A 14,718-nucleotide genomic window follows, 5' to 3' on the forward strand; every position below is an offset into this window, starting at 1 on the left:
TACAACCTACAGTGCTCACTTAGTGATAAAAAATGGAGACACTTCTTTTAGGTCACAGTCCAAAGAAAAAAATCTGCATTTCTCAGGGCATTGACTCAGCTTCAGAGAGCCAATTCATCTCCAATCACACCTTATTCCTAGACATAGAAAAGACAGTCTCCTTTCCGTCCACGAGTGCGCTAGATAAGGGGAAAAAGTGAATTGGGGTATGAAATGGTAGCAAGGTCAGTGGATTCTGGGAAGAGGCAGTAGATGACTTTGGTGACTATATTGAAGAAAGCAGAATCAGCACCATCTATAGTCATTTAAATAAAGAAAAAAGTATTTATTATTTCAACAGAGTTACTATGTGCATCAAATGTAGGATCCTACTGCCATCTTGGTATATCGTTAGGATCTCACTGAGCACTCACTATCAACTCTCTGTGCCATAATAGTTAAAACCTATACTACAGGTTCAATCCATAGCTTCCAGAATTCATTTAAGGGGCTTCGAACAGAAGCTGGAGTTGTGATAATGAGGAAACACAAGGATATAGACTATCCTTCAGTGAATGATACCACCATAACCCAGTTTCTCATATCACTGTGGGCTGAAACCAGGGAGTTAGTCATCCTCACTCCCACCACATCCAATGATTATTGCTGCTAAATAGCTCTTGAATCTACCCACTTTGTTCCATCTTCACTACCTTGATTCTGGTCCAAACCACCTCTCACCTGGCCCATGGTGATAACCTTTTCTCTGTTCTCTCCATAGCTACTCCCAGTTTCAACACATTTATGCATTCAGTATAATGTGATTTAAAAAGTGCAGACCTGACCACATCACTCCCTGCTTAAAATATTTAATGGCTTTCGATTCCTCTTCAGTTAAAGATCAAAAGCTTTAACATGGTCTATTAGCCTAATAAGTAACTCTCCAACATCATCCTTTCTCTTGTTCTTTGCCCACAAGCCTCATTTTTGGGGAATATACCGTATTCCTTCTAATTCAGGGCCTCAGCACAGGTTGTTTTCTATGCATTGAATTCTCTCTCTGTATCCTTTCCCCATAGAGTCCTTTAAAAAACCCTCTACTTATTATTTAACTTAAGCACCACTTTCATTTTTAAGTCAGTTCAAGCATGTGTTAATTGCTTCTTCAACTAGCAGCAAGAGGGTTTGTGGAGACAGTGACTGGCGGGACTTTACGAAGCAAAGGGAACATTAATAGGAGTTGACATTGCATTATTATTGGAAGGTATAATGAGTGTGCCATGGCAAAAAAAGGTAGTTTATTAAAGTTTCTCATAAATGTTTTTATGTCATTATATATATGTATATATATGATTTCTTCCTAGCTGAGCTATATTAAATTCTCCTTTTATGCTGGGTAGTGTTTCCTGACAACTTATGTCCTGGTTGGATTCTACAAATTTTTGTCCACTTTTTTCCTTTTCCAAAATTCCGGTCTTGTATCCAGTTCAAAGATTTTATCCTTCCACCTCCCTGTGCAGGTTAGAACTATAACTCTAGTGGCTTGAAATGGAGGAAGGGACATCTTCTGACTCTGAGACACTTTCCCCTCTAAGACTGCCTCATGTGATGGTTGTTTTCAACCCATTATTGCACACAAGATCACACACATTCAGAACTTGCACATATTCATGGACATGCTTATGCACACTTTAGCCCCCAGTCCTGACTGCATCCCAGGAGTTTTCTGAGGTCACTTCTTTCATTCACTCACTGTTTCCTGAGGCTTGATTCCCAACATGCCCTCCAGACTTGGAACCTAATGTGATTGCCTCACCTGGGGGGTGGGAGTGAATGAGGACTGTGTGCGCTGACCACATGATATGCATCCTGGCATCCAGGTTGCGTAGGAGTGCCGTTAACACTGCTGTCTGCCAGGGTCTGGAAAGCTCCTTCAGTCAGAGGAGCCAAGAGGCCATGTTCATGCAGCAGCAGCAGCTGCCTGGTTCTTAGTGACACAGGCGCTGACTGCTGCATTAGCATACTGGGTAGCAGTGTGCTGGTGTTGGCTTGTACTGAGTACATAGAGCCCACTGTGAGCATCTCTTTCCAACTCCATATTCAGTGACTTCACATTATAGCTTGAAATAAACTAGGTGGGAGAATTTACACAAGGAAATTAGCAAACACTTTAAATCAGGTCTGCATCCCCACCTTGGGAGCTGGTTTATCAGTGCACTGTGGTTGTTCAGATTGTGCAATAAAGTACTAACATTTTTTTTAACTTGATGAAAAATGACTTTTTTTGTGGTTCACTTTATTAACCAGTAGGGAAACTGTTGGTCAGATTGGTCAGCCTTGGTGCAGGCAATAAAGAGACACATTGTCTGTAGGTTTTCTCATAGATAGATATTGAATGTTTCAAACACTTTTCCTGCATTTATTTAGAGGCTGTACATTATTGAGATTAAAAAGCCTAAATTTTTAAAAAGAAAATTAAATGCAAGTAAAGCAGGAGGAAGGTGATGATTAAGAGGAGAGCAAAACGTTGAGAAATATAAGGAGAGAAGAGTGTTGAAATCCCCAAATATAATTGAGGATTTCTCTATTTCTCTATTTTAGTTCCACCAGTTTTTATTTCGAAGTTCTATTCTTAGCTGCATTCACATTTAGTGAATATATTTTCTTGGCAAATTAACTTCTTTATGTCCCTCTTTATCCTTGCTAATATTCCTTGTTTTGCAATCTACCTTGCCCAGTATTAATATAGCCACTTCAGCTTTATTTTAATTAATGTTATATGTAATTAAAAAAATTTTATCTACATTTTTTTTAATATTTAAAGAGCTTTTTTGGTAGTCAGCAAATAGTTAGGTCTTCTTTTTTAATGCAATCTTTTTTGTTGTTGTTGTTTCTTTGTTTGTTTGCAGTACGCGGGCCTCTCACTCTTGTGGCCTCTCCCGCTGCGGAGCACAGGCTCCGGAAGCACAGGCCCAGTGGCCATGGCTCACGGGCCCAGCCGCTCTGCAGCATGTGGGATCTTCCCAGACCGGGGCATGAACCCATGTCCCCTGCCTTGGCAGGCGGACTCTCAACCACTGCGCCACCAGGGAAGCCCTGTGCAAAAGCTTTTAAGTTTCATTAGGTCCCATTTGTTTATTTTTGCTTTTATTTCCATTTCTCTAGGAGGTGGGTCCAAAAGGATCTTGCTGTGATTTAGGTCATAGAGTGTTCTGCTATGACATAAGTCACAGCAGAACACTCTATGTCATAAATGTCAGTTTTAAGCCACATAAAAGTTCATGTCAAGACAGAGGATCATAATGAAAACAAACTGTATGAAGGACAAGTGTGTAAATGTTTCTGTGTATGATATGTTCTGTTTGTTTTAAGTTTTGATGTTTAGTTGATTTTGTTTACATAGAATTAAAGCAACATTACTGTATTTGTAATTACAATTGAGAAAATTTCATGGTCAATATTTGTCCCCATAGACCTCATGTAATCTAAGTTCTATTTATGTACTCTTATCTAAGAAAAATGAGAAGGTTTTTAATATAATAATGAACATACTATATGCTAAAAATTTGTGGGATATTGCTAAAGCTTTGTAGAGAGGGAAATCTATAGCTTTAAAATGTTCATGTATGTGGGGCTTCCCTGTTGGCGCAGTGGTTGAGAATCTGCCTGCCAATGAAGTGGACATGGGTTCGAGCCCTGGTCTGGGAAGGTCCCACATGCCACAGAGAAACTAGGCCCGGCTGTCACAACTACTATGCCTGCACTCTAGAGCCCATGAGCCACAACTACTGAAGCCCGCGGGCCTAGATCCCGTGCTCCGCAACAAGAGAAGCCACTGCAATGAGAAGCCTGTGCACTGCAACGAAGAGTAGACCCCGCTCACTGCAACTAGAGAAAAAGTGCGTGTGCAGTAACGAAGACCCAACGCAGCCAAAAATAAAAAAATAAACAAATTTTTAAAAATGCTCATGTATGAAATGAAGAAAGGCTAAAAATAAGAGAGGTAAACATCATCTAACAATGTTAGAAAAAAGGGCATATTAAAACTAACAAAGTAGAAATAAGACATATTACACATTTAAAACAGGTGATATTATTGCATGTGAAGTTGTTTGAAAAATAAGTGAAAATAAAAACATTAATAAAGACATTAAAGAAATGGAAACTAAACAAAAATTAATAAAGAAAATTTGGTTTTTGTAAAGACTTATCAAATTAAGTGAATAGTGAGACATCAAGAAAAAAGCGAAGACACAAACAATGGTGAAATGAAAAAGTAGACATCACTATATATCTTACAGACATTAAAAAGAAAAAGAAGACTTTACAAATTATTTTAGGGAAATACATTTGAAAATCTTAACAAAATGGGAAAAATAATAAAGCAAAAATACAAAAGCTAACTAAAAGAAATAGAAAATGAGAATTGTCCTTTAAGTCTTCAAGAAACAACCTATAATTTGTATACTTCCTATAAAGAGTTGAATCTTAGTTGATTCTATCAAATGTTTAATGACGGTATAATACGAAGGCTCTTGGATAAATAGGAAAACAGAGACTCCTGCCAAATTGATTTTGTGTTTAGTTTTTTAATTTAAATAAACTTTTAATTTTAGAACAGTTTTCTATCTATAGAAAAGTAATACAAAGGTAATACAGAGAGCTCCTGTATACTCCTCATCCAGTTTTCCTTATTGTTAACATCTTATAAGACCATGATGCCTTTGTCACAGGTAAGTACATTGTTATTAACTAAGCTCTGCCCTTATTATAATAGTTTTTCTTTAACCTCCTTTTCCTGTTTTAGGAGACCATGCAGAATATCACATTACCTTTAGTTGTCATGTCTCTTTATCTTCCTCTGGTCTGCTACAGTTTCTCAGAAATTTCTTGTTTTTGATGAGTTTGACAGTTTTGAGGAGTATTGGTCAGATATTTTGCAGAATGCCACTCAGTTTGGGTTTTTCTCATTGTTAAACTGGGTTATGGGTTTTGGGGAGGAAGACGACAAAGGTGAAATGCCATTTGCATCACATCACACGTTCATGCTATCCATATGATTTTTCCATAAAATCTAAAACATGATTTTATGAGGTTTACCCATTGTAAAGTGACCCTTTTGCTCCTTTCCATAGTCTACTCTTTGGAAGGAAGTCACTAAGCACCGCCCATATTCAAGGGAGAGGGAGGTGAAGCCCCACCTCCTTGGGCAAGAAGTATTTACATAAATTACTTGGAATTCTTCTGTACAGAAAATCTGTCTCTTCTCATCCATTTATTTATTTATTTATTTATTCATATCAGTATGGACTCATGGATGTTCGCTTCTACCTTGTATTATAATCCAATGTTATGTTATTTATCTTACTGCTCAAATTGTCCCCATTTTGGCCATTCAAAGCTCTTTCAAAGTGACTCCTATGTCCCATTAATATGTGCCATCCTTCTGATTTTTTTTAACATCTTCACTGGAGTATACTTGCTTTACAAGGGTGTGTTAGCATCCTTCTGATTTTTAAAGCCTGTCCTTACTTTATGGCACTACGAGACACTTTAGGCTCATCTTGTATATTCCCCTGCCCCAGCCCTAGGACAGGAGATAAGAGGATAATTAAGAGAACACATACCATAAATTCATGATGGATACTACAGTGGTGAAATAATATAAGAAACAAAACTGAAAAATAAGTGTGAAAAGTAGTTGGAAAGAAAATTTTCATGTTAATCACATCCAAAAGGTATAATTTTAAGAATTAGGTTGAGTATATAAATGGATAGTCATTATGTCATCTTGCATATCAAGACAGCAACAAAATCTCATACAATACTGCAATTCAGACCAGTTCCTAGGTCCTTTACATTTCCTCCAAACACCTAAGGGCTCCAGTCACCTCAGTAAAGGATGCGTTACTAGTGGTAACACATTAAACAACGACAACAGCAAAGAAACAACTAAAAACTTTGTCTTGGAGTTACATATTTATGTCTGCCTCCACCTTATATGGTGAGCTCCATAATAGTGGAATGTTATTCTTCTCTATCTTCCCAGCTCACTGCTTTTACACAGGAGCTAAGGAAATTAGACTTCCCCATAGTTCAACTTTGGGTACTCTATTCTTAAACCAAACAAAATGCATGTATATCCTCCTAAAATGTCCTGTCTTTTCTAATTTCCTTCCATTTGTTGATTTCATCTTTTTCACTCAAATTACCTTCTCTACTAACACTCACCTGTTGAAATCCTACACATTTCACAAGGCACAACTTTAATCCTAAACTCACTCACATATTTTTCTTAATACTCAGCTTCATATTTCCCTCTCCTGAATTACAGATCTACTTTCCTGAGTTTCTCCTTCCAGTCTTCCATGTTATAGATTTTTTAGTGTACTGGTTGTACCCCCTTTTCAAGGGGAGGTCTGAGTTGTCCTTATCAATTCATCATTTGATATATTGAATGTTCAACCTCTGGTTAAAGAACAATGAGTCCGAAAACTGGCAATGAGATTTACTAGACTGAGATCTAGGAACAAGAAGGGAGAGGATGTGGACCTCTTCACCTCAGTTTATTGGAATAGGTTGAGAAATAAACTAACAGAAAATTGTGCTTGATTTATGTAAACGTTTTGTTGGAGTTTGTATAATTCTGTTCATCTGCATAATACTCTTGTGGAAAAGTAAATGCATATGTCACTGGCTTTGGACGAGGTGGTCTGGTAATTTTTTTACGTGCTTCCAGTTCCATGATATTGAGGCAACAATATCTCCCATTTTCACATAGTACTTCACGTATTTGTGCTGTTTTGCATATTTTCCTGCAGAATCCTTGTAAGTATTCACCCCAGCCTTTCTTAAGTTGTTCGGTTACTGTGTACATAAAGAACAATAGGCCAAGGTCACTGTTTGAAACAAAAGGCAACTTTAGTCATAGGGAAAACAGAGAATGTTTGTAGGGATAAAGTATATGGGAGACCCAGAGAACATATACCAGTAATATTCCACAGAGGATTCTCCAAGAGGGTGAACTTCAGTGTTTATGTCTAACTGATCACTCATATTTTATTCCTCTAAGGTTTTGGGCTTCCATCCTACATCTGATGGACTTCACCAAGAGCAACAGATCTTATTTGGGAAAATAAAGGAGCTGAATCCTTGATTTCAGGCTATGGATCTATGCTCCATCTGAGAACCTCAGAAAATCTGCCTCTATTTGAATGCTTCCAGAGTACTACTTCCCTACCACCGCTCGGAATACAATAATTTGTTACTAGGTATTTATGTCTGAATCAAACTCTGCTCTTGGGTTCATACTTGCTACCATGGTCAAGAATGACATTTTTTGGTCCAGTCAGATATTTTTACCCTCAACTTTATTCCTCCCCCATTACTTCTCAGTATTGTACATTTTTGTCAATGCATATCTTCTTTTGGCTTCTATGTCATCACAACAATCTTGGGTTTGTTTTATCCCTCTATGACCTCTCATTCTCTTTCTATCTCCAGAGGAAAGAATTTCTCCAGACCTTTGCTCACCTTGATATGTCTACTTTAGTGATCCTAAATATTTTCAATAATCTAAGAGTTTAGGATGTTCACATTTTGGCTTCGGGGCTTGTACTATCCTCTGGAATAAACCCCAGAGGATGAGACTGAGAACAAAGATGCAGCCTCCAACACCAGGTTCTAGAGATTCCTTTGATTCTTAGGAGTTTAAGGGGCTACAGATAGACCATTATTATTCCTATAATAAGGGACAAATATAAGGGGTCTGATTTTGAAAGAGGAAAGGAAGCTAATTTTTAAGTTTTTAGTATGTGCCAAGCCCCGTGCTAGATGTTTTACACGTTTTTGTCATTTAATAAATCCCCTATGAGCCAGGTGTCATTATCCCCACAAATGAGGAAATTAAGGCTCAGCCAGTCTTCACCTTTTATCCAAAGTCGATAAACTAGTAGATGTTGAAGGCATGTTTCTAAAACCTGAATCCAAAGTTTGTTCTCCTTCCACTGTTCACACACTGTAGTAAAATAGATTAAAATATATCTACAGTATGAGATTGGAAGAAAATATGGCTGGGTGCCAGAGTAAAATCTGTATCCAAAGAAATAAGGGCATCCCCAGATATTGGTCTTATGTCTTTCTGTAATGAGTCCTTCTCAGAGGAAATTATGACCTATTTCAGCTCTATGAATACTCCTTTTTTGAAAACAGTAGCATAGGAGAAGGGCTCAGGAAGAGGGAATTTCTGATGACATTGGATGGACTTCAGCCATCCTTAGGGTCCTATCTCTTCCTACTGTGAATTATAAAATTCTCTTGGGTTCTTGAAAGTACTCCATCCATTGTTGATTTGAGTGAGCCCCTGGAAGGCAGCTACGCTCACCTCTATAAAACCAACGTGGTCTGAGTCAGCCCTTGGAAATCTCTGGATTACCTGTGAAGTTTTGGAACAGCAGAATTGCAATGATCAGGAGGAGCCTCATGGCCAGGCTTCCAAGAGGAGGTGACAGCCAAGGCTCTTTGTCCACTATGTCATCTCCCTCAGAGACTTAGATTCTTATGCACTGAACCAGAACAGATGCTATGATACGAAGCGTGCCCCTAAACTTCTGAACTGTGGACTTCTGATCACGTGGGCAGGCACAGGAAATATGTTTACCCACTTTACCCATACATGGAATTCAGAGACACAGTGTGTTCCATCCCATCACACCTGATGCCATTCTGTAGGCTGTAGACTGCTGGTGAGAAAACTCTGTGCTTTCTCTACTTTGGCTGTCTGCCCAGATAGACCAAGGTAGACATGTACTCACTTCTAGGAATGAATAAGGAAATAGAATAAATGAAGCCTATTCCATTGACTGCATTCGGCTAAGTCTAGGTCTCTAGGTATTGTGTCTATCACTTCAGCCAGTCCAAATGGTAGCTGATTTTTATTCTTATATCCTAGCTAAATTTACAGACAAGCAATATACAATGATGGAAGATTAAAAGGATGACTACAATAAAATTTTCATTTAGAAATAGCAAAAAGGGGAGAAAATACAGAGATAACATAGCATAAAGCATCATCCTGATGGACCAAAATAGCAATGGTTTATTTCCTGCCAGTGTAGAGAATTCTTTAGTTAGTTTGTGTCTTTCTGGTCTGCTCTCTGGGAAGATTTGCTTTTCCATTGATTTCAGTGGACATATCTTGGAGAAGGTTGGGAGAAAATTCTTCTGGGGATTGTTCTACTTTGACAACACATTTCTTATTAATGCAGGTTTAGGAAACTATGTGAATGATTTTGTTACTCAGGCTTTGATTTCTATGGCATTATATTCCTTTTGAAAGATTAACGGAAGACTAATAGACTTTCCTTTGAATTGCTTTCAGTCATTTTCATGTCTAAGACCAATCCAGAAATCCATTTGAATCAAGGCAGTTCATTTTAGATCCAAACAAGGACACTAATATCATCTATGGAATAAGCTTTTGGAGATTATACTGTCTCTATCATCTTAGTTTAACAACCTCTCACTCTGGCTCTGGCTGTGAGCAGTTCAATACAATAGCCTCTGGACAGTGTAGATGAACTAGTTGAGATTGATTACCATAAATTTACATAGTATCAATGTATTTTATGTGTAATGCCACCAGCAACACTTGTCTATCTAAATACAGAAATGTACACAACAGATAGTCAGGTCAATACAGGTTTGTGGTGTGCCCAAGGACTTAAATGACTAAAAGAAGAGGAACAAAAGAGTTCTAGTTATTGAAGTAAATCATGGACTCTATTCTAGATAGGATAAGAAATACAAAGAGGGTAGGGCTGAAAAATTGATCTTTGAGTTTTGAAGATGAAAGAGTTTATTTGTATTAACAAAATGTATTGCCTCTACAATGAGGAGAACATTCTATATCTAACCTGCACTGTCTTCTTCACCAACTCTTTGATTAGAAAACTCACATTCCTTGTCCCACAGATAACATTAAAAGAACATCTTAGAAAAAATTGTGTCTAGTTGCTCCCACTTCAGTAATGTGTGTGTGCTTGCATGTGTGCATGCATACGTATACGTGTATGTCTATTCTATCCCCTGCTGCCATAGAGTCTCTGAGCCTGGAAAATCTCCTAGATTGATCCCATAAAGTAGGGAGTAGGTGTTCCCATGAGTAAGATGGATGAATAAAGAACATGATGTTTCTTAAAGAGGAAGAAATCACTAATCAGTACTTATTGCTAAATCTAAGGACCTCAAAGTCCACCGGGAGTTTTAAAAGTACAGATTGTTTTAGTATACTACTTATAAAAGGATGTAAGTGAGATAAATTTCTGGATAACTCACCCACCAGGCTCTATTGAGTTGAGGAGTTGAGAGCAAATTATTTATTTAAGTGGGTCAGCCAGGAAGCATGTTTATTTGAAAGTTTTTTGTTTTATTTTCCTTTTAATGTCAACTAAAAACGGTATTTAAAAATAGTTTTATCATGTAACTTGTACACTATTAACAAGAATCTGGAAATACAAAACAAAAGAGAAGGAACAAAATAACGAGTAGCATTACTACTATCTAAAGAAAACATCTGGGAACACGTTGTATACTATTCTAAATTTTTTCTTTAGCTGAATTAAAATTGCTTTATTGTTTATCCCAGATATCCGCTTATGGGATTTTCCTGATTCATAGGAAAGTTGTAGTAAAACTGTCTCAAACTTCCACCAATTGCATGACTTTTGAAAGACTAGGGTCTTTCAAACCTTTGCTAATTCCAGAGATGTTTACATTGTCAGGGATACACTGGCCTTCAGAATTCTCTGTCTTCATAGGTTAACTCTGATTTGCACAATGTCCACCCTCCCTGATGCAAAACTCTTCTTTAACTTCTAACAAAAATCAAATCATATACTAAGCATTTTGGAATTTAGCAGAATTTATACAAGACTCTAGGAAGCAGGGCTACTGAGAAGGTGATCACTTGGCAGTAACACAAATAACTTTCAATAGGACCAGAAGACATCATTGAACTATTTTTTTAACCTGACAGCTTTATTGCCATTTTTTAATTTAAAAAAATTTATGAAGCTCTTCCTTCCTTCCTTCCTTCCTCCATCCTTCCTTCCTTCCTTCTTTCATTCCTTCCTTCCTCCTCCCTCCCTCTTCCTTCCTTCCTTCCTCTTTCTTTCTTTCTTTCTTTTCCTTCTTTCTTATTGAAGTATAATTGACTTACAATATTATATTAGTTTCAGGTGTACAACATAGTGATTTGATATTTTTGTACATTACAAAATGATCACTGTGATAAGTTTAGTTACCATTTGGCACCAAAGTTATTACCATATTATTCTCTAGTCTGTACATTACATCCCTGTGACTTACTTATTTTATAATTGGAAGTTTGTACCTCTTTTTTTTTTGTGTGGTACGCGGGCCTCTCACTGCTGTGGCCTCTCCCGCTGCGGAGCACAGGCTCCGAACGTGCAGGCTCAGCGGCCATGGCTCACGGGCCCAGCCGCTCCGTGGCATGTGGGATTTTCCTGGACTGGGGCACGAACCTGCGTCCCCTGCATCGGCAGGCAGACTCTCAACCACTGCGCCACCAGGGAAGCCCGGAAGTTTTTACCTCTTAATCTCCCTCACTGATTTCACTAATCACCTCAACTCTCTCCCCCTCTGGCAACCAATAGTTTGTTCTTTGTATCTGAGTTTGTTTCTGTTTTGTTAGGTTTGTTCATTTGTTTTGTTTTTTAGATTCCACATATGAGCAAAATCATAGGTATTTGTCTTTCTCTGTCTGATTTATTTCACTTAGCATAATACCCTCTAGGCCCATCTGGCTTGTTGCAAATGGTAAGATTTCATTGCTTATTATGGCTGAGTAATATTCCTTTGTATAGATATACCACTTCTTCTTTATCCATCGATTTATTAATAAACACTTAAGTTGCTTCTATATCTTGGCTATCATAAATAATTTTGCAAATAATCCTGTAAATAATGAAAATAGGGGTGCATATATCTTTTTGAATTAGTGTTTTTTTTTTCCTTTTAAAAATGCCCAGAAGTGGAATTGCTGGATTGTATGGTAGTTCTATTTTTAATTTTTGAGGAATCTCCATACTGTTTTCCATAGTGGCTACACAAATTTATATTCCCACCAATAGGAAACAAAGGTTCCCTTTACTCCATATCTTAGCCAACACTCATTATTATCTATTTGATAATACCCTTTCTGACATCTGGTGTCTTATTGTGGTTTCAATTTGCATTTCCCTGATGATAGCGTTGTTGAGCATCTTTTCCTGTGTCTGTTGGCCATCTGTATGTTTTCTTTGGGAAAGTGTCTATTCAGGTCCTCTGCTCAATTTTTAATCAGGTTTTCTTTTTTTTTTGGTTGAGTTGTATGACAACTCATACAACTCATTTATATATTTTGAAAGTTAATCCCTTATTGGATATATGATTTGTAAATATCTTATCCAATAGGTAGGTTGTCCTTTTGTTTTGTTGATAGCTTCCTTTGCAGTGCAGGAGATTTTTAGTTTGATGTAGTCCCATCTGTTTATTTTTACTTTTGTTTCCCTTGCCTGAGGGGACATATCCAGAAATTATTGCTAAGACCAATGCCAAAGAGAGTACCACCTATGTTTTCTTCTAGGAGTTTCATGGTTTCAGGTTTACATCCAAACCTTCATTTTGAGTACATTTTTAAAATATGGTGTGAGATAGCGTTTCTATAGTTTCATTCTTTTGTGACTGTCCAGTTTTCCAAACACCATTTGTTGAAGAGACTATTCTTGCTCCACGGTATGTTCTGTGCTCCTTTGTCATAAATTGTCCATATATTTGTGGATTTATTTATGGGATAACAACTCAGTTCCATTGATCTAGGCATCTATATTTCTCTCTGCCAATACCATGCTGGTTTTTTTTTTTTTTTTAAACTTTTTTTTTGCGGTACACGGGCCTCTCACTGTTGTGGCCTCTCCCGTTGCAGAGCACAGGCTCCAGACGCACAGGCTCAGCAGCCATGGCTCACAGGCCCAGCCACTCCACGGCATGTGGGATCTTCCCAGACCCGGGGCACAAACCCGCGTCCCCTGCATCAGCAGGTGGACTCTCAACCACTGTGCCACCAGGGAAGCTCTACCATGCTGTTTTGATTACTATAACTTTGTAATATAGGAATTTTAAATCAGGAAGTGGAATACCTTCAGCTTTGTTCTTTTTTCTCAGGATTGCTTTTGCTTTGGGGGACTACTGTGGTTCCATATACATTCTAGAATTTTTTGTCCTATTTCTGTGAAAAAAGTCCTTGGGATTTTGATAGGGATTTCATTGAATCTGTAGATTGCTTTAGGTAATATGGACATTCTTATCCTGTTAACTCTTCCCATCCATGAGCATGGAATATATTTTAATTTATTTTTGTCCTCTTAATTTCTTTCAACAATATCTTTTCATTTATTTTTGTCCTCTTAATTTCTTTCAACAATATCTTTTTTTTTTAGGTTTCAATTTTGTTTTTATTTTTATTTTTTAAACATCTTTATTGGAATATAATTGGTTTACAATGGTGTGTTAGTTTCTGCTGTATAACAAAGTGAATCAGCTATACATATACATATATTCCAATTTCTCCTCCCTCTTGCATCACCCTCCCAACCTCCCTATCACACCCATCTAGGTGGACAAAAAGCACCGAGCTGATCTCCCTGTGCTATGCAGCTACTTCCCACTAGCTATCTATTTTACATTTGGTAGTGTATATATGTTCATGCCACTCTCTCACTTCGTCCCAGCTTACCCTTACCCCTCCCTGTGTCCTCAAGCCCGTTCTTACATGTGCGTCTTTATTCCTGTCCTGCCCCTAGGTTCTTCATAAGCTTTTTATTTATTTTTTTAGATTCCATATATATGTGTTAGCATATGGTGTTTGTTTTTCTCTTTCTGACTTACTTCACTCTGTATGACAGACTCTAGGTCCATCCACCTCACTACAAATAATTCAATTTCATGTCTTTTTATGGCTGAGTAATATTCCATTGCATATATGTGCCACATCTTCTTTATCCATTCATCTGTTGGTGGACACTTAGGTTGCTTCCATATCCTGGCTATTGTAAATAGAGCTGCAATGAATATTGCGGTACATGATTCTTTTTGAATTATGGTGTTCTCAGGGTATATGTCCAGTAGTGGGATTGCTGGATCATATGGTAATTCTATTTTTAGGTTTTTAAGGAACTTCCATACTGTTCTCCATAGTGACTGTATAAATTGACATTCCCACCAACAGTGCAAGAGCGTTCCCTTTTCTCCACACCCTCTCCAGCATTTATTGTTTGTAGATTTTAAAATTTATTTATTTTTGGCTGCATTGGGTCTTTGCTGCTGCATGCAGGCTCCCTCCAGTTGCGGCAAGCGGGGGCAAGTGCAACAGGCTTCTCATTGCAGTGGCCTCTCCCGCCGCAGAGAATGGGCTCTAGGCATGCAGGCTCAGCAGTCATGGCCCATGGGCTCGGTAGTTGTGGCTCGTGGGCTCCAGAGTGCAGGCTCAGTAGCTGTGGCGCACGGGCCCAGCTGCTCTGCGGCATGTGGGATCCTCCCAGACCAGGGCTTGAACCCATGTCCCCTGCACTGGCAGGTGGATTCTTAACCACTGTGCCACCAGGGAAGCCCTGTAGATTTTTTGATGATGGCCATTCTGACTGGTGTGAGATGATATCTCACTGTAGTTTTGACTTGCTT

The 14,718-nt window shown here is 38.1% G+C and overlaps 1 protein-coding gene across 1 annotated transcript; it reads right to left on the minus strand.

Moving 5' to 3' along the window:
- Positions 1-6,592: 6,592 nt before the first annotated feature.
- Positions 6,593-8,462, minus strand: DEFB127 (defensin beta 127). The gene is made up of 2 exons (XM_004326751.1): positions 8,414-8,462; positions 6,593-6,846 (listed from the first exon to the last, which is right to left on the minus strand). Exons 1-2 carry the CDS (start codon positions 8,460-8,462, stop codon positions 6,593-6,595), a joined length of 303 nt encoding a protein of 100 aa, XP_004326799.1.
- Between the last annotated feature and the right edge of the window lie 6,256 nt (positions 8,463-14,718).

This window comes from Tursiops truncatus, chromosome 15 (assembly GCF_011762595.2).
Source record: "Tursiops truncatus isolate mTurTru1 chromosome 15, mTurTru1.mat.Y, whole genome shotgun sequence".
Taxonomy (NCBI): Eukaryota; Metazoa; Chordata; class Mammalia; order Artiodactyla; family Delphinidae; genus Tursiops; species Tursiops truncatus.